Source organism: Thalassophryne amazonica, chromosome 10 (genome assembly GCF_902500255.1).
Source record: "Thalassophryne amazonica chromosome 10, fThaAma1.1, whole genome shotgun sequence".
Classification (NCBI taxonomy): domain Eukaryota; kingdom Metazoa; phylum Chordata; class Actinopteri; order Batrachoidiformes; family Batrachoididae; genus Thalassophryne; species Thalassophryne amazonica.
The window spans coordinates 41585632-41607093 of record NC_047112.1 but is presented as its reverse complement, the minus strand read 5'-3'; the positions used below and the strand labels follow the sequence as shown (position 1 = coordinate 41607093).

Here is a 21462-nt window from a genome sequence, read left to right as displayed (position 1 = left end):
TACAATATTGTGAAAAAAATAGAATTTTTTGTCAGCCATTTCAGAAATGGAAAAGATTCTATAACCTTGGCTGATTGCTAATAAAGTAAAATATCTCAAGCATTTCTTTTTATTTGAATTTTGACAATTAATTCCTGGTTGGAACATCTTATTGGCATTCATGGTATTGCACTTAAGTGGTTTTGAATTGTTTTTGGCTAAGAGGAGTTTTTCTATTATGATTGGTGACTTCTCATCACTTGCTCCTCTTTGTTGTGGAGGGCCACAGGGTTCTATTCTTGGCCCTATTCTATTTTCATTGTACATGTTGCTAACGGGGTCAATTATAGCTGAGCACAACCTGTCCTTTCATTGTTATGCAGATGATCTGCAAATCTATCTGTGAGGACTAATGGAAGTGATGCTTTGTCGTCATTATTTACATATAACATATTTATTCATGATGTAAAGCAGTGGCTGTCCCAAAACTTCCTTTACCTGAATGATGAGCCAAAAGGTGAAGCTCTCGATCTACTGGTCAGTCTTCGTCCCTACTCTCACCTATAGTCATGAGGGTTGGAAACAGCAACCCAGGCCATTGTGTTTGGACATTCTGGCATGCTGAATGTTGTACCATCAAACTTTGGTATTCTGGCTAATTATTTAAAACCAGCTGTCAAGAATTTGGGAGTAATATTTGATAACTCTTTGAGGTTAGATCAACAGATAAACTCTGTTGTCAAAGCAAGTTTTTTCCAACTACCAACTATGTCTTCTGGCTAAAGTAAGCCCTTTCTCAGTAGATGTGATCTTCAGATGGAAACTCGTGCTTTCATCAGCTCCACACTTGATTACTGTAATGCACTTTATACTGATGTTAACCAGTCTCTTGCACGCCTCCAAGTTGTGCAAAATGCTGCTGCTCCTCTTTGAACAAACACTTCTAGATATGAGTATATTATGCCTGTACTTTACTCACTCCACTGGCTTCCAGTTCGTTTTAGAATTGATTTTAAGATTTTAAATGTTTGTTTTTAAAGCTATTAATGGCCTTGTACCTTCCTACTTGTCTGAAATTTTAACTCTCCGCACTTACAGGTGCACAGTAAAATCACCAGTATAAAACTAACACTGGTGAATTTACTGTGTGGACATTACGGGCGTTTGGACAACTTTACTTAGATGTTCTGAGATCAAAAGCCACACTCTGGGGTGGTTGTGCTTTTGCAGTAGCTGAACCCAGACTGTGGAACACGTTACCTCCTGATTTACGCACTAGTTCTGATCCAGCACTTTTTAAATCAAAGCTCAAGACTTATTTATTTAAACTGGCTTTTAATACCTAGTGGTGCTGTGATGTGTTTTGTTTTTATGTGTCCCTTTAACTATTGTATGTTTGTCGTATTTTTGTGAATTCTTGTTCTTTGATTTTACTGTAAAGCACTTTGGACACCATCTGGCTGCTGTAAAGGGCTATAGAAATAAATATTAATTGATTGAATCAAGGCCTCCAGCTCCAAAAATTAGAAAATGTGTATCTCAAAATATTCAAATATTTCATAAGATCAATAAAAAATGATTTATAATACAGAATTGTCAAACTTATTAAAAGTATGTTCATTTGTGCACTCAGTACTTGTTTGGAGCTCCTTTTGCATGAATTACTAATACGGCACGGCATGGAGGTCATCAACCTGTGGCACCGCTGAGATGTTATGGAACCATTCAGTTTGTCTGTATTATTAAGTCTGGTGTCTCTCATCTCCCTCTTGACAATTAAGTACAGTAATACCATGGCCAGTAAAGCAGTCACCAGCTAGCAAAGGAACTCAGCATCTCCTTAAAGCTTGTCAGCAGGCAGAAGCATGAAGTGCTCTAAAATCTCATGGTAGATGGCTGCATTGACTTTGGACTTGATAAAACACAGTGGACCAACACCATCAGATGACATGACTCCCCATATCATCACTAACTGTAGAACCCTCACACTGGACTTAAAGCATCTTGGATTCTGTGTCTTTCCACTCTTCCTCCAAACACTGGGACCTTGATTTCCAAATGAAATGTAAAAAATACTTTCATCTGAAAGAGCAGGGGTGGTGGCCAAGTGGTTAATGCGCTTGGTTTCAGTTCAGAAGGTTCCGGGTTCAAATCCCACCCCTGCCACATTTCTCCATGTAATGTGGAGTTGCGTCAGGAAGGGCATCCGGCGTAAAACTTGTGCCAATTCAACATGCAGATCCACCTTGGATTTGCTGTGGCGACCCCAAGTGCAAACAAGGGAGCAGCTGAAGAGACTTACTATCTGAAACTCAACGCTGTGCACTCTGGCCCATTCGGATTGTAATTAAAGTGCACCCTAGCCAGCTGCTACTATGTAGTAAGTAAAGTGTCATGCTTGCTACCTGACCTCAGTACCATGTGAACTGCGAAAATAAGGGCTTCAGTGAGTGGGTCGTGATCTAATATATAAGACTAACTGTGTGTGTATGTGTGTTCACGCACGTGTGCTTTCAACCTAAGGGGCCCAGTGACGTCCCCCTTGGTGCCCCCAGTCAGTTGCTTAATTACTGTGGCTGTGCATAGCAAACACACATGCGGTCATGTATTATATTTTGTGTTTCTGATATATCTGACAAAATGTATTGAAGTTTTCACAGTATTCAAATTTTTTTGAGACGCACATGTAATTTGTGACAAAACATCCATGTTATGGTATATAATTTTTTGGCTGAAATGTCCTAGTACACAATATTGCAGTCTGAAATGTCCATGGTGAAACATTGACAAGATAATTAATGGAGTGACAAAGTAATGTTACCTTCAAGGGCAGAGTCTGATATACCAACACTTCCATTTCACAGGTTTTAACAAGATGAATAGACAATAGCTGTGGGTGCCAGTGGATTCAGAACTTTTCCAGCTGTGGCTAAAAGGCCTTGAAATGACTTTTTGCTCTCACTGACAGAGAAACATCAAAGAACTTTCAGCAACATAAAGGTGTCACTTTCTGTAGTAACTATTTTTACAGGCAGTGTAAATTTATATTTAGAGACAGTGAATCCTATTTTGGAAGACCTCAGATGTAAAATATATCATCACGTTTTTATATAACACCTAAATAGATCCTTGTAATTTGATTGGTGGATTGTATGTCACATGGCATTTATTATTATTTGTGCCATTGTGTAGAAAAAATACTCCAGTGCACGATTTAGGTGATTTTTCAAGTAATTTGATTCCATTTAGCATTCATTTTGGTTCCATACATTCCATCTTTCAACTCATACAAATATTCTTACCATTACACTCTTAAAACATTATTTGTACAATAGTCAGTGAGTTTAACATGTCCTCATGCACACTCAGCATCTTGCCTCTTCAGTCATTTATAGTACACATCCAGTGGTGGGCACAGTTCTGCTAATCCACTAACCGCTAATTATCGAAGCTAACATTTTCATTAGCGGATTAGCCTTCCAGATAACTTTGAAAACCATCGGTGGACCAATTAGCTTCCAATAAATTCAGTTCCGATACATTTTAGACCGCTAACATATTCTTGCGGGCATAGTGAATAAAGCTTAACAGTTAAAAACATTTGTAAAGTGTGAAATCAAAGATTTTAGTGACTGTCTGTTAGCCTACATGCTTTGTAGCAGACAGACAGCCATGAATGGTAGAGCTGTAGAGCTCTATCCTTTGCAGATAAGAGCAGAGACGACTACCAGACAGAAAGGAAGAGGGAGTTTCCTGACGTCAGTGGTTGGCTGCTACCAGTAGATGGCAGTGTTCTTGGCAATGTGAGCTTCCACACATTTGCTAAAAGTGATGAAGGACTTAACAGATAGAATTTTCAGTTTTCAAATTGCCTTTATTTACAAATGAAAAAGATGACATATTTACAATACAGATTTATTTGTAAAAGCTACTACACGTTTCATTAACTGTGTTATAGCCATCCATACCAGCCAACCACTGACGTCAGGAAACTGATGTATCCATAATGCAATGCGGCATGTGTGTCTAAACGCTAAAACCTTCAAAATTAGTGCATTACTTTAAAAGTAAAACATATAGCTGATATTTTCACTTTGTAAAATTACAATAACTTGTTTGCAATTAGTTTGTTTAAAATTATAACCATGAGTCAAAACTGTTTGCCTGTGCAAGACTCCAGTGAAATGACCGGCAGGTCTGTATGGTGTGAAGAGAAATTATCTTTTTTTTTCCTCTCTCCTTTCTGTCTGATCACCAGGTCTCTTTTGCTGAGAGAAGTCCAATCTGAGACAGAAGCGCTGACTCGTGTCAGTAGCTGGTGTGTACTGAAGTCAATACTTAAAGTTATCAGTTTAGCTTTTACCTGTAAATTCTGCAAAACCTTTTAGGGATTTATCAGTTTAGCTTTATAAAAGTCAACTTTTCAGTTAGCGGATTGAAATGCTTATCAAAGCTAACTTTTTTGTTAGCTGTGCCCACCACTGTACACGTCAAAGTTTTGAGGTAAATCAATGTTACAATCTTTATTTAATTAATCTCATCATGCTAGAATTCATATTGTGGTTGAAAATGCATCTGCTTTGTATCATTTTCATTAGTTTTTTCCCATCACATATTGCTTAATTAATTCAACACAATGTCCATTTTGCATACGCATGGACAAACATGTTGCTTGTCGAATCGGTACCTTTCATGTCTGCCGATCATTGGAACATGAGACAACCTTCGCTGGGAGTTTGGGGATCCCATCAGGTGGGTCTTGCCCTTAAGCAAGTGCTTGTATTTGGGATTGTGGCGCAGCCAGCAGAGCAAGGTTTCACAGGCGTCCTGGCGCATACCAGTGTTGGTCAGGCTCACTGCCAAGGCCATGAGCGCCGGGAGGTTGTTAGAGTGGAGCTCCAAGCACCTGGATGGAGACATGACCCCACAATTGGGGAGAGAGCTGGTGTTTTATATGTACTTCAAAGGCAAATCTACATTTGACAGACTGTTTTAATGAAACATCAGGTGGAGGCTAATGATTTGAGGCCAGGTTCTCTTCCCTCTTTGCTGCTGCAGCAGTGGGACTGGTTTTCATTCCTTCCAAAGCAGCAGGGTTTCATGCTTTGCATTAGATTTGCATTTTTACTCTGACTGAACGCGTGCCTATAATGAAGCTAAAGGCTAAAGTTACCCCTTACGTCATGTGAACAACATGTAATTAAAAGAAGTCAACATTTTGGCTGAATCACAACCTGAATTACTTAAAAGACTCGAAGAACTGGCCAAATCCAGATTTATATTTCATTAAGACTTTTAATCCAGATTTGCTTCACTTAATACACAAACTTTACCAAAGCTCTCATAATCTCACACAACCCAATTTATTTCCATCCCCTGTGCTGCAACGTGCTGGAGGTTAGGTTTATATAATCTGTCTTTGGTCAGTAAAATCAGAACTGCTAAATTTCCTCTAAAAATAAAAAAAAGAGATTTACGTACTCATGTCCATCTTTCTCTCACAGTTTTCTGAGTCAATAGAAACCCCTGTTCTTAAAGTTTGACAAATGTGTTGGTAAAAGGTGCAGCAGGATCCCTCTGATCATAGAGCAGGTGTATTTTCTATTTTTGGCAGTGTTGCAAATGAAAGCAGGCTACTTCCTATTGTGGAACTGTTTCATATATACTTCAGCCTTACAAAATCATTGTCCGTGTACAACTGCAGACTTTTGTGGGTAAATGATAAAATCTCCAAGTCAGCCAACCATTATGGATCTATGATTGTTGGGGGGTGGGGTGATAATGCACAGGAGTCATTGGATTTGCATTCATTCTGGCAGTGAACTGAATTTTCTTCATTTTGAATTCTAAAACCCCCAATCAACATGAAGCCCTCACTGGTCTTCATGCTCTTCAGAACAATCTTAATAATGCATATTCCTGGGGAGACTATCAAAAAGTCCACAGGAACCTCAAATTGACTGAGAAATGTTGGGTTTTTTTTAAATTTATCTTTAAAACGCAGAGTTTGATGATGTTTTCTTCCAGTAATAGCTGGAAGATCGATCATGGCTGACACGATTAATAAATATAAAGTGTTTTTCAATGTAGTTTCTTCTCCTTACCTTTGGAGGGAGACAATTGCTGCTTGTTCATTCTCATTTTCAGCCTGTGTGGTCCCAGGACTTGCCCAAGCCTGCAGGAAAATGGAATAATGGGTCACGGAAAAGAGCAGCGTGCAGACACAAGCAGTATTAAATGATGACAGACAGAAGCATTACTGCTGATCATCTATCAGGCACACTGTCCGAGTGAATGGAGCACATTAAAGTACTTCAAATTCCCAGACACAAGTGTTCAGCCACCAATAGGAGACAGACTGGCACCTTTCCTGAGAAAGTGTTAATTATTTTGTAAATTATTACTTCTGTCAAGGAGGTTAAGTGATCACTCTCACTTCTGTTTGTTTTTGTTGGATTTGTTTGTGAGCAGGTTTGGGACAAAGAAGAACCCATAAAATTTGGGTGGATTTGGATCAAGGGGGTGGATATGACTTTGAACATGAATGTTGGAATTTGATCCTGACTGGGTTTATTCTGTACTCAGGATCAACGTTCAGCTCAATAGTCAGGATATCAAGGGTCAAGTCAGGATCAAATGTGAGTGATCAAGGCCAAAGGCCAGCAATTGTGATCAAATAACAGTTATCACGATCAAAGCTCAGCAATCAGGATCAGATAACAGTAATCAGCATCAAAGTTCAGCAATCAGAATCAAAGGGCAATGATCAGGATCAAAATACAATGATCAGGATCAAATAACAGTGATCAGGATAATGGTTCAACAATTGGGGTCAAAGTTCAGAAATTTGGATCAAAGGTCAGCAATTAGGATCAAATGAACATAATCAGGATCAAAGGTCAGGGCTCGACATAGCCACTTGCCCACTGGCCCGGTGCCGATTTGGCCCACGTTTGGGCCACTATGGGCCAGTACAATTTATCAAATGATGGCCCACTCGGGCCACTACAAAATGCGCAAAATTCTATTTATTTTACCATATTTTGCGGCGGCAAAGCCGAATTTCTTCACATCTCTGTGTCATCAAACTTCACAGAGTCCGCCATGTTTGTTTTGGTGTTCTTCTTCTCCTTCTTTGTTTTGGTCTTGCACCACGGACCACATCTTGCATCTCGGGTTGGGTATCGTTAAGAAATTATTCAATCCACTGATATCAATAGTCTTTTTGCTTAACGATTCCCTTATCGGTCCTTCAGAGCGGCCGTTGTTTTTGAGGGTCTTTGTCGGGAAAATGATCATTTCTCTACGTTGATTGCAGACCCTGCAGCAGGTCTGTAATCAACCGCTTCTGCAGAGCGACTGCACTTTTAAGCATGAACCAATGAAGCAATGGCTCGATGCGCTGGGTCGTTGGACTTTATCTTAATTTTTCCCCGCTAAAACCCTAAAGAGCATATGCCTGTGAGTAATATATACCCTTTATGTTAAACCGACCTGTTATGGTCTTCTGAAACAGTTGATAGATGTATTTATAACTTAAAAACGGGACCAATGCTAACGCATTAGCATGTCTATGCATTTTTCAATATTAAAGTTAGCATTAGCTGGTGGTATTCAGCATGTTTATGTGCATTTGTTTTCTGTATAATAATTCATGGCTCAGTGCATGTTGTTGTAAAAGAGTCAAATGTATTAAAAATTGTAATATTTTTAAAATTTATATATTAATAATAATAGCAACAACAACAACAGCAATAATAGTAATAATAACTCTTCAGAAGTGGCAAATCCGCTTCTTATCTCCTCTCAAAGCCATTAAAATTGTAAATCGTGACTGTGAGTCAGTTTTGTGCAGATTAAAGTTGCTAAGTGGGATCTTGTCTTGTGGCAGTCAAGAAACGAGAATCGTCCTCCGTTCCGTTGGCACAGCTCCAAGTGCTGCGCGACTCTCTGCTGAGAGACAGTCCGGTCGGAAGTAATAAATTCAAAACGAATTGCTGCTTTAAATAAAATGACACCTCTTTGCCACACGCTGTAATACAGAAAATAAAACGTTTTTTTTTCTTCCCAAAATGAGATGTCCTGCATTCTTATGAATTAAACTGATGCTGACTGAAACACAGCAAGCTGCAAGAGTTCATGTCAGAGGTATGAAAAGACATTCATGCTAATAATGTCTGAAAGGAAATGCTTTTGACAAAAAACTACAGATTTGTTTATTTCTTTATATTCAGGATCAAGGAGCCACCATGTTGAGTTTATTTAGGTCCAGAGTTTAAGGATCCAGTGACCAATTTCATATTTATTTACTTTAAGAATCAATAAAATGTTGTTGACATAGAAAACCTTTAAAGCCTACTTTTAGTACACAGAAAATTCACAAGTAGTATCGATAAAGGAATCGATAAGGAATCAGACCGATAAGCGGAATTGATAATGGTATCGATAGATAAAATCTTATTAATACCAGTCCCTAACCACGCTTCAATCTCCCACAGACTCTCGTGCATATTGTAATGCATGTTGTCGATGCATGGAGTGTGCATTTGGCCGTTTCCGTCCCCTATCTTCTGCAATGTTCGTTAGCATCTTTAAATGTGCGGGAAGCTGCAAGAAACTAAGATGAACAAGACGCAAATCTAACAGAATGCTTTGAAATTCAAATTGAAATATGTTTAAACTACATCTACCCAAACCCGGACAACAACCAGGAAAGAGTTTTGCTAAAGGAATTGGTCAGAAGAGGAAGCTTAGGGCCCTGTCCCACTGGCGTTTAGGAGGATTTGCGTATGGAATGCGCACAAAATTGTCCCATATTGTCCAAACATCCGCAGTATCCGTGTAACATGCCTGTATGAGTCGGCCGTCATCCGAACACATCCGTGATCATCCACAGAGGGACACATGTCCGCAGCCAGGATTTTTGAGCTGTTCAAAAATCTGAATGCGGATGACATCCGCCTTACATACTCCATATATACTCAATTCATACACAATACATACTCACTCTATGCGCTGTATATCTGCCGTTAACCGCTGATATCCGCAACTGACGGGGATTTGCGGCTTGGCAGTGGACCGGGACAGTGTGTAAAACAGATATATTGCGTGCCCATCATGTCCACATCACAAACTAAAATATGTTGTAGCGAATGCATACAAATTGGCCATGAATAAAGCATTTTCATTACATCTGCTTTGCAGCTGATTTGCGGACAATCTGTGAATGCATAACAAACATGTCACGTAAACCCAAAGTACTATATGTGGCAGAAAGCGACATACCTGCCAGTCAGTGCCGGTCCGGCTGTGTCAATCCACAAAGACGTAATAGCTGCTGCAATCCAGGACTTTTATTTAACACCAACAAAAGGAAGAGTTTGCTGCCACAGTTGCTGTTTTCTGACACACACCGTCTCACACCCCGAGTTGCTTCCCCCCTCCTGCTCCCCAAACTCATGAACAGTTAACCCTCGCATGACAAAATGAACAATAACTCTGTGATCAACTTGTTCAAGTCCAGCACTTGCTCCAGAGTCTGTATTGTTGGTGTGAATAGTGATGCCGAAAGGAGCGAGTGCGCTTATTTTATGACCGCAATGCAGATGCCGTGCACGCGCAACACGTGTGCGATGCATTCATAATACACCCGTAATACTGCCGTGATAATCTAAATGTGTGGGATCAGTTTCCTCACTACATGTGTTATATAACAGTGATTGTTCATCATATATTCGCTATATATTATTAATACCTCCATAATTCATACTGGGACATTTGTCTTTTGGCCATTTTTGTTGCGGACGTTAACAAACGCCCGTAATTTGTGTACTCAGTTCATGAGCAATTGATCCTCTCCCCAGTAGGACAGGGCCCTTAGTGAAGATGAGTTAAGGGAGACAGACAGGCTATATGAAAGAAACAAGAGGAAGAGAGGTTTGTCCGACCTGGCCACAGAAATGGCCATGGCTTGGTCATGACCAAGAGAAGAATGAGGATTTCTGCCAAATCTGCAGGGCCTATCCATCGTATGCTGACAAGTGAGTAAAGTATATGCTTGGTCCTTGGAGACCCTGGCTGTTTTGAAGCTACTTTAAAAGTCTAACCAGCTTGCCTTTGTGGAAACCCCACGGTAATAACATTAGCAAAGGAGCCAAGCATTTTTTTTTTCCCAATTTTTAGATCTATAACTCCAATCCAGACAAGGCATACTTTTTAGTTTGATATGGACATACATCGTATTTTACATTTCTGACTGTGAGTTAGCCAACTCTGAGGGTTGCTAAAAAAATGCCCTCTAAATTTTATGGGAGTCACTTTATTTTTTACACTTGCCCTCTGATAAATTCTGTTTTTTTAACTTCATGGTCCATAGACTATTTTATGTTTTTTTTCTGCACTGGCTATATAATATAGCCAGTTTATTTGCAAGATTTCAAGGTGGAATATCAGAACTTTAGCGTGCCAAAACCATGGCAGTGCTCCTACACTGTGGGCACTACCTTCTAAATTCTACTGGCCCTGTGGACCAGTGGGGCAAATTGGTTTATGCCAAGCCTGAAGGTCAGTGATCAGGATCACAGTCTAATCAAGATCAACGTTCAGTATTTGGTATAAAACATTAATGACCAGTATCAAATACACCTGATCAGGATCAAAGCTCGGCAATCAGGATCATAGGTGAGGGACCAGGATCGAATAAAAGTGATCAAAATCAAAGTTCAATAATCAGGATCAAATAAATGTTTTTTTAGTATCAAAGTTAAGTAATTGAAATAAAAGGTCAGCAACAGGATTAAAAAAAAAATCATACTCTTAAAATGAATGCTACATTTACTTAATCTATTGACACAACCATTCAGAAATGTGTCCACACTTTGACTGTTGCTTTATGTCAAGTGGGCCACAAAACAACATCTTCCACAGTGAGGTGCTGAGTCCAGCTGTCCGTCCTTACGGACTGCATAAACTGAAAAAAACAGCACACAATAACAACAGTTGCTTTCCTATTTAAGCAACCAACTTTTGTAGGTCCGGTTTCCTTAACTACATTAAGTCAACATAGCATGTAAGTATTTACAGTCAGGAACACAAAGATGAGTGACCAGAATCATATCTGAGGAACAAAGGACCAAAGATCAGGGTCACAGGTGAGCAATAGAAAATAAAAGCTGAGAGATAAGGATCAAAGACCATGGTCAGATTGATAGGCGAGCGATCAGAAGTAAAAATGAGTGATCAGGATCCAGGTCACAGTCAGCATCAAAGGATCCCATTATTGTTTCCCCACAGGTGAACTTTGGTGCAGATCCAGACAATAAACTGTTTTTTGGTTGGGCTGGTGTACTAAGAATTGGAATTTGCAAATTTGTTAAATTGGCTTCAGGGTATGAAGCGAGGAGGAATATGTTTATGATAAAAAAGCCAAAGTACCCAAATACAGTTTTATTAGCACATTTGAATTCTTAAGTCAGATGACTGAAAATAATTTCATGTTGTGAGAGAATGAAATAGTTCCCAGTGGGGTTACTCAGGGAATAATGAATGGAAATATATTCCTAATTATGTAAGAGGGCAGAACAATGATAACTTAAAAAAACAAACAAACCCAAAACCTCCAGAAAAAGTTGTTTCTGTAAGGCCATACATTATAACCTGTTCTAAAGGCATTTTTCTAAACAATTCTGAATGACTCCGAAGTCTTCACAGTGCAAAAATAAGCTACTCAGCATCTCAGGAAGAATACTGGATCATATTAGTGCTGTATACCGTGGTATAATTCTGTTCTGGAATAACAGGCATCTTTTAGTATATTCCAGGGAATTCTGACAGCATTTTGTGGCTTTAGCCTCCAAAGGGGTCACTTTACAAAAGTGGAGAATACACCAAAAAGGAAAAGTCCACAGTTATTCAACTCATTGGAAAAAAGAAGAAATTTGCACTCGATATGAAGAAGCTGGATAATTTTGCTAAAATAAACAGCTCATAACAGAAAAAGAAACTGTTTTCCCCTTGGGTGATCGGTGTCCGGCCTGGTGGTGATAAATGTATTTCACACAATCTGCGCCCACTGAAGCATTCTTTCTCTCTATTGCTGCTCAACATGAGGTGGAGGAGGTTGCATTTAGCTGAACGTTTGTGCCGACATCCAACTACTGCCAACTCACAGCAGCGCGGCTTTTTCTTGGCCTTCTGCATACATGTGTTAAAGTGTGTACGCGTGGGTGTGTGTGTGCATTATAAATTAATTCACCTCAGAATCATGAGGATCCTGCAAGACAGCTGCTTCCAGCAAAAGCACAGCATTTGGCAAGTCTCCCCCTCGAGACTTCTTTAGTCCCTCTTCAAATGCGTTAGGCAAGTCTTTATAAGGATTATCGTGTGGAAGTAGTAACCCTGTCAGGAAAATGAAAGATAGGGACAGTGGCAATGTCAGTTTCCATGTTCAAATGCAGAAGTAGGCAGCTGTCCTGGGCAGTTTGTATATTTAGACAAAGCTCCGGCAGCAGCAATCGATAGTTTCCGCACCACATAAACCTCCCTTGGGTTTATTTCTTTCTTCTGTTTAAATGTTAGAGTTTGCATTTTCAAACTGTGATTACCCTGTGTGCTGTTGCACGATGCTAAACATGATGACTTTGAAATAGCCTTTACTTTAAAACTTAGCTCTACACCGGGATCAGAAAGCCCCAAAAGCTTATCTGGCATGGTAAATAAGCCAGAGTATAGTTTGTCCATATGCTAGGAAGCACACAGTCACTCCTCTCACGTCCTCTACAACTCCTTTAGACACACGGGGTGAACTGAACTGAACTGTGATTCATTTTCTGAGCCCACTTCTTCCAGTAAATGCTGACAATATGACATACAATTCATTATATTTCATAGTAGTTTCTGTTGTCTGACAGCACATTGGCACAAATAATAAGTGTTCTTGTCTCTGAAGTGAAATATCCCAGGTTCAAGGCTGCCTGAGGCTCATTCCCCTTATACAGCTGGAGTTGTGTTGGAAACTTGGAAATCCCAAGCCAAACCTACTGTGGTGGCCCAAAGCAAAATAGGAACTTCACAACTAAGTCTGACTTAATGGGATTCAATGTACAATAAGCAACAACTGCAGTGGAATAATTAATTTAACCCTCAAATGGCCGAGTGGGGTCATTTACGACCCCGGGCATATACGAGGTCTGTTAGAAAACTATCCAATCTTTTTATTTTTTGCAAAAACCGTATGGATTTGAATCACGTGTGAATACATCAGCCAAGCTTGAACCTTCGTGCGCATCCGTGAGTTTTTTCACGCCTGTCAGTTGCGTCATTCGCCTGTGAGCACGCTTTGAGTGAGCAGTGGTCCACCCCCTTGTCGGATTTTTATTGCGAGTAAAATGTCTGAACGATTTGGAGCTTTGCTGCATCAAATTTTTCCAGAAACTGTGAGAGACAGCCAGGTGGACACCATTCGGAAAATTCAGATGTTATTAGATTCCACTGTTACAGGAGTTTTTGTCATGGAAAGAGGAGCGGAGGAATTCACGCATTGCGGTGGAGCCGCATGGCGCAAAGCAACGCCGTGATGAAGCCTCACAGGACATGTTCTGGCATGTCCAGCTCATCCACAATTTCTCGGATAGTCACACGACTGAAAGCCACCGAAAGCCGTCTGAAAGCCAATCTGAAAGCCGTTCCTGTGAGACCAACACGGAGGTGCTTTTGTCCCGCGCCATTCGCGGTCTGTGGCGCTATTCCTCCGCTCCTCTTTTCCATGACAAAACTCCTGTAACAGTGGAATGTGCCAAAAAGTGCTGATGTCCACGCCTTCTGCCATTTCAGGTGGTAGTCAGACGATGTCCCGGAATCAACACAGCCTTCACTTTGGAAATGATTCTGGTTGTTTCAGCCTGTCGATTGCAGCTCCGGAGCGCGGCGTTGCAATCAGCCACTGTGGGCGGTCTTTATAACCTGGTCTGTAACACTCCTTAATCTGTGTAGTCCCCACGTCCCTGAAAGCCATCTGAATTTTCTGAATGGTGTCCACCTGGCTGTCTCTCACAGTTTCTGGAAAAATTTGATGCAGCAAAGCTCCAAATCGTTCAGACATTTTACTCGCAATAAAAATACGACAAGGGGTGTGGACCACTGCTCACAGGCGAATGACGCAGGCGTGAAAAAACTTACGCATGCGCACGAAGGCTCATATGTCGATAAACTGTCCAGAATTAGTTGTTTATAAGTAAAACCATGAGTGAAAAATGCTTTGTGTTTCATGTCTCCTACCCCTGTCAGTCTGTGCCGTGGAAAGTAAATGACTGTTTTTTTGCGAATAGTAGCCGGCCGCTCTGCTCTCTTCTGCTGGGAGAGGGACTGAGTTCACAACCATTTGACTATTGCAAAACACAACAGGTAGGGACTAACATGTATGATTTTGACTGTTAAGTTTTATTCACTATGCCAGAAAAAAAAATATCAGCGGACTGAAAAAAAATATGAACGGACTGAAAGTTAGTGGAACTAAATTTAGCGGAAGCTAAGTTGTCCACTGATGGTTTTCAAAATTAGTTGAAATGCTAATCTGCTAACCAAAAAGTTAGCTTCGCTAATTAGTAGTTAGCGGATTAGCGGAACTGTGCGCAACCACTGCCCAAATGCCCAAATATCATAGCTGATATTTCATCACAATGAAAATGATTAAAATGGATTGGTACCCAGTGAGCCCTCCAAAAATACTTAGTACCAAAGACATCCAGTGATTGCTTTAGGTCACTGCTTAGAGTCCAAGTCTCACACTCATACGGTAAGACTGGAGCACCAGACCCTAAGGAGTTGGACCTTTGTTCTCCTTCAAAGATACCTGACAAACACCTCTGTTTAGTGCCATCAACTTTTCTGCAGGATGCCCCTTCCTGATGCAATCCATTTCTACATGAGAAACACAACACATAGCCCCTGGTCTACCCACATGGCCAATCTAGTCCAGCACTAATCAGCACTGCTCTTCTTCCCTTCAGAGATTTGCACAGGTTTAGGGCACTCACACAGCAGACTGGCTGCTCCCGGTGATATAAATGTTGTTGCAGCTGAATCGGTGAATCTCTTTACCAGTTCAACACTTTCATGACACAGAGTAACACTTCTGACACCCGAGTCCAGGAAAGCATTTGGAACTCTATCGTGAAAATCTAGACAGGGATATGTGTGTGTGTGTGTGTGTGTGTGTTTTTAAACTAAACCTCTCCCTGTTTCATCCAGACAAATTCCTGCACTTTCTTTGAACTTGCTGATTGCAGTATTTACAGAGACCTTTTCATGCGGCGACACAGTGGAGGGAATCTGCGCCTGCTCGTTGTCAGTCAGCCAGTTCCGTCGAGCGAGTTCTTCCCACTCCGCCTGCATCTTATCCCAAAACTCAGTGTCAGACTGCAGAATGACAGGACAAAGCACAGATGTGATTAGTGCACAATTGACCAACAGTGCTTGTAATTTCCCATCATCCTTCAGTGGAAATTATCACATTGGGTAAGCTGTGTGATCCGTGAAACGCACAGTTCTGATGAGTCATCGCAGTAAATCGCTGCTACACATTGCTGTCACCCTCTTGCTGTCAGGCCTTCACATTAATCTAAATAAATGCTTCATATGTGGGAAAATGGATGTGAGTGATCCCACGACACAAAGCACATTATGTAAAAAAATCTTTTAGAGAGAAATATCAGTTTGCATGTTAATAGAATTCAGTGTGTTCATGAAATTATGAGTTTGGACTTCAACTCCATTAACGTGACATTTCAACTCCTATCTGTTGGTGTGACATTTCAATTAGCTGTGGAAAAACATTCAAGGTTTCTACAAGTGAATAACCTTTCTGTTCAAAATGCCAATCCACATTCTGAAAAGATATATTTTTATTTGCTAAGTAATCAAACACAGAGTGAATACTGTATGTTACAAACTGGATAGTAGGTATTTTAGTTCTTCAAACAACCAACCTGGACTGAGGATATCATCAGGTGGTGGAAAGAACACTGAGGATCTTATCAACCCTACTGACATGCCCTCCTTCAAGGAGGCAGGGATGGAAGACTATGGTGGATCTAGTGCCATCTCCCTAGCGGAAGTCACCGAGGTAGTAAAACAGTCCCCAGTGGCAAGTTGCCGCGAGCAGATGAGATACTCCCTGAGATGCTGGGGTTTCTGGATGTTGTTGGGCATGTCATGGCTGACATGCCTCTACAATGTTGCATGAAAGTCAGGGTTAGCACCATTGGATCAGAGAGATCCAATGCCAGGGTACTAGGGAGGAGAAATTAGATCATTAGTTGAACCTCAGATTCAGGAGGAGCAATAAATGGTAAATGGACTGCATTTATATAGCGCTTTTCCATCTGCATCAGGACAAAGCGCTTACAGTTATGCCTCATATTCACCCCGATGTCAGGGTGCTGCCATACAAGGCGCCACTACACACTGGGAGCAATAGGGCCCTTAGTGATTTTCCAGTCAGGCAGGGATTTGAACCCAGGATCTTCTGGTCTCAAGCCCAACACCTTAACCACTAGACCATCACCTCCCCCAATGCAGGTTCCATCCTGGTTCCATTCTCTTTACTCTTGCAAGGGTATTAGAAGGTGCTTAGGAGTATGACCAATTCAAGACTGGGAGAATGTGCTGGTGCTGCATGCCACTGCATCCACGACAACAGAACCACCTTGGGTCCTGAATGACAGCCATCCAGGCAGACAACCAGTCCATTCCCACAACTCTAAAATAACCATCTATCTGTCACAAAGCGGGCATCCCTTGTCCTTGTCCAGGTATTAGGGTCCTCAACACCGAGGCACCTACACGCTGGATCATGCACAGAGAAATGCGTCACATGGCCAAAAGGTCAAAGCTGACACTCCTCCAAGCAAGTAGTACTCCTCAACTATTCTACAAACCAACCAGTATACATATGTTTTGTGGACTTGGAAATGGCATACAATTGGGTCCCTCGAGGTGTCCTGTGGGGGGTGCTGCAGTAGTATGGGGTACCGTAGCTGCTGCAATGTGCAATTCAGTCTCGGATGACTAGAGTATGAGCTCGCATGCATTCTAGACATTAGATCACACTTGTTCCCGCTGGATGTTGGACTTCGCCAGGGCTGCCCCTTTTTACCAGTCCTGTTTGTGATGTTCATGGCCAGTATCCTGGATGGTGTCCAGTTGTGTTGTGATCTCTGAATTACATCTCTGTTTATCTTGGCTTCATTACACAGTGACCTTTGTGCATTCGGTGGGGCTGAGGCCGAGTGTGAAGCGACTGGGATGAGAATCAGCACCTCCAAATCCGAGACCATGGTCATCTCTCTGAAGACAGTGGATTGTCCTCTCTGGGTCAGGGGTGAGTTATTGCTCCAGGTAGAGGAGTTTAAGTATCTCAGGGACTTGTTCAAGAGTGGAGGTTAATTGTAGCATTAGATGGATTGGGCTATACACACACACACACACACACACAGTGTGTGTGTGTGTGTGTGCATATGTTATGGCCCCTTTACACACAATTCAAAGTTTGGCGGAGTTTGGATAAAAATGGCAAAACAGTTCGAAATTAGCGCACGAAACATCGTGCCAACAGGCAGGCGTGCAAGAACCCGGCGCGAGAGTTCATGCACAAACTCTTGTACTGGAGTCTTTCGAGCAGGGACGGTGCCAGGTGCAGCACATGGCGCCACTTATGTGGTATAAATAAAAAATAAAAACCAGCCGGTATCTGTGGAACCACATCGCGTCGCTTATGTGGTATAAATAAAGAAAATAAAAACAACCTGGTACCTGTGGAACCACATCTCGTCGCTTATGTGGAATAATAATAATAAAAAAAAAAAACCACACACCACCCACTGGACGCGAGTCCATGCATTTCAAAAGCTCTGATTGCCAGTCACTGTACCACTGAGCTACGGAGCTGTTCTTTGAAAGCTGCGGGAATCTGCCTCATATCAGGAAGGACATGGAAGTATTACAAAAAATTTTTAAGCCACACACCACATAAAAACACCACATTTATCAAGTGAGCAATATAAATACGATCCTTTCTGTTCCTCTTTAAATGACCCATGGTCACACACATACGTCATGAAATGACATAAATGAGAAGTAGTTCACTCATCTCATTCATGTCCACATCTGCTGGCATGTCCTCCAACCGCTGCGTGCGTGTCCTTGTGGACAACGCGGCCACACAGGACACCGTGTCATGTGGAGCAGAGCTTACATGGGTGGACATGACAGTAAGATGCCCTGCGCATGTTCTGAGCTGACGGTCCGTTTCAACCTGGAGCAAGCTTGTGTGCACCATGCATGTGCTCACTCGCTGCAGCACGTCGCCACAGTGATACATGTTTTTATTTATGTCCACTTGATAACAGCAAACAGACACACCCGTGTTACAGTGGGCAGTTGTTTGTCCATGTCCTTCTAAACACAGTACGTGGTGTCCAGCTGGACTGTCCAGATTCACAGATGTCCACAGCCGCTTCAGTGGGCGGACACACCTCCTGTCAGTTCTCAACGCATACACCAAAGCCACACTCGTGTGGACTTAGACAAATTTTTCTGATTGTCTGCAGTCTGGTTGGTGTGCCAAGAGTGCGATTGGCCACACATTTTCTAAGTGCCATGCGAGCGGTGTTAGTTGCGTGTCACCTGGAATTTGGCCGGCACCTGCCGCGAGAAGGTGCGATGGGTTCACACAGCGCACAATTTGTCTTTCAGACGCTTGTGTGCACAAATAGTTGTAGCAACAGGTGCACGAGGCGGAGTCAGGGACGACATTACACGGTTTGCTCATGATTCCTGCATCATGTGCACTAAGTGTGCACTTCGTCCAAACTTCACACTATATGTGGAGGGGCCCTTAGGAATGCTCTGATCAGATTTTATGCAGCTAATTCTGATACTGATCAGCCTTGAGTGTTATGTGTCGGACGCAGCTCGGAGAACCGACCAGCGTTTGAAGGACCCAGTATGAAATAAGCAGAGCACGATACAAAGGCTAACTGAATTTAATACATAACAGTGATAATACAAAAAGATGCGGCCTGGCGTGGTGCGCTCCCAGCAGCGCTAACGGTCCGGAGCCAGAAGCTGTTTCGGACCCAAGGACCCCGCCGACACCCCCCAGGTCGGCCGCAAACAACCGAGTCTGTGAAAGAAGGAACATTATGTGAGTCCACACTCTACACACAGAACACTTAAGGTGTACAAACAGCAAAACACTTCCTGGCTTGATTACTGATCAGCTTCCAACCTGCAGGCATGGAACATCCCGTTCACAAAACTCCACCGCAGTGGAAGCTGATACAGGACTAACAAACAGCTCAATACATAGGTGTGAGGACACCACATTTACTGACTGTATAAATGTTAGTCACAAAAATCCAACGTACCTCAGGAAGTGTGCTGACGAGCGTGAGACCTCACCCCCTCCTCTTCACAGACCGTGCATCAAACCTGGACGTTTCTCAGCATCCGCTGCTGATGAGATGGCTCCCAAGACGACGATCTCACCGTCTGGTCACAAGGTCGAGTCTCTGGCAAATACACACTGTGCACTCCAGTCTTAAATGCCAACATGCTCCAATCCATCCAGATGCACCTCAGCTGTGAGTCCTGACGAGTCGCAGGTGATCAGGGTGAGGTCCTGACAGCCTCAGCAACACAGCCACTCAGTCCCAATGCACGCCACCTGGGAGGAAAACAAACAGACAAACAAACCGGCAGCCAGGCCCCCCCCCAGCCATATAACATGAGTGCCGATCACCGATACCGATCACATGGATTGACTGTAGCTTTTCCAATTTAGTTATGATGAGTGCTACTGGTTACATAAAATCACTTTAATTTAGACAAAAACACATTTTTATTTAATTCTTCAAGGGAAAACATACAAAAAACCTTGCAGGCACAATGCAGCAACTATTCAGTCAAAAAGACAACTGAAAAACACCTAAATTTACCTGCTATCAGTGACACAATCTTTAACAGATTGAAAACATTAAGGCTCTCAAAAAGTGCAGAAAGTCAGATAAATAAAAGGTAACATATCTCACAACATTGCATACATCAAATAATGTCAAAAAGGGACATATATAATACATCTGTTGCTTCATAAGTAAAGTAAAATAGCCCATTTGCTTCATAAATAACATCAATGTGGTCTTAAAGACTTTGAAACAGAGAAACAACGCAAGTAAAATTAAAGTGCATTTGCTTTGAACAGGGAAACAAATGTTAAACAGCATTTGCACATGCTAAATGCCTATGACTTGTTGATAAGCATTGTGGGAAGATTATTTTTAATCAAGAGGAGCATCTTTGCTTTTTCAGTCATGAGTCTATTCCTGTGTTCATCCACATGTTGGATGCAATGCTGAATAAGCGTTCACTCTCCACAGTTGTGCAGGGTGCAGACAGGGTAAGATCGGCAAGGTCGGAAAATGTTCCGTATAGTTTTCCAATATTCCAATCTCTCAGATGTGGGGCTCTGAGAGATAATCATCTGTGATGGTGCTGCACTGTCATGTGAGGCTGCGAATTCATTAATTTTAATGGATTAGTGGTTAGCACTGTTACCTCACAGTAAGAAGGTTATGGATTTGATTCCCACCGTGGCCTTTCTGTGTGGAAGGTTGCATGTTCTGCCATGTTTGTATGGGTTTCCTCTGGGTGCTCCACTTTCCTCCCACATTTAAAGGACATGCAGGTTAGGTGATTGGAACTTTATAATTGTCCAGTTTCCTTACAAAGAGATGTCATTCTCAATGGGACTAACCTGGTTAAATAAAGGTTAAATTAAAGATTTATAAACTTTGGAAACATGTTAAGATGGGAAGGAAAGATTTAAAACAAAATTTTATTTAGTGATATACAACCCCAATTCCATGAAGTTGGAACATTGTGTAAAATGTAAATAAAAACAGAATACAATGATTTACAAATCCTCTTCAACCTATATTCAATTGAATACACCACAAAAACAAGATATTTAATGTTCAAACTGATAAATTTATTGTTGTTGTGCAAATATTTTCTCATTTGAAATGGATGCCTGCAACACATTTCAAAAAGTTGGGACGGGGCAACAACAACTGGGAAAGTTGATGAATGCTCAAAGAACACCTAATTGGAAACAGGTGAGTGTCATGACTGGGTATAAAAGGAGCATCCTCAAAAGGCTCAGCCGTTTACAAGCAAAGATGGGGTGAGGATCACCACTTTGTGAACAACTGCGTGAAAAAATAGTCCATCAGTTTCAGAACAATGTTTCTCAACATTCAATTGCAAGGAATTTAGGGATTAAATCATCTACAGAAGATTCAGAGAATCTGGAGAACTTTCTACATGTAAGCGACAAGGCTGAAAACCAACATTAAATTGCTCATGACCTTTGATCCATCAGCGGCACTGCATTAAAAAACCAACATCACTGTGTAAAGGATCTTACCG

At 41.6% G+C, this 21462-nt stretch overlaps 1 protein-coding gene across 1 annotated transcript in view; it reads right to left on the bottom strand.

The window, feature by feature from the left end:
* Positions 1–21462, bottom strand: part of pex5la (peroxisomal biogenesis factor 5-like a) — a 393391-nt gene that overhangs the window by 43171 nt on the left and 328758 nt on the right. The window contains 5 exon segments of the mRNA XM_034179894.1: positions 4667–4885; positions 6084–6154; positions 12233–12360; positions 12363–12375; positions 15277–15393. Of these exon segments, the coding sequence (XP_034035785.1) occupies positions 4667–4885; positions 6084–6154; positions 12233–12360; positions 12363–12375; positions 15277–15393 (548 nt within the window).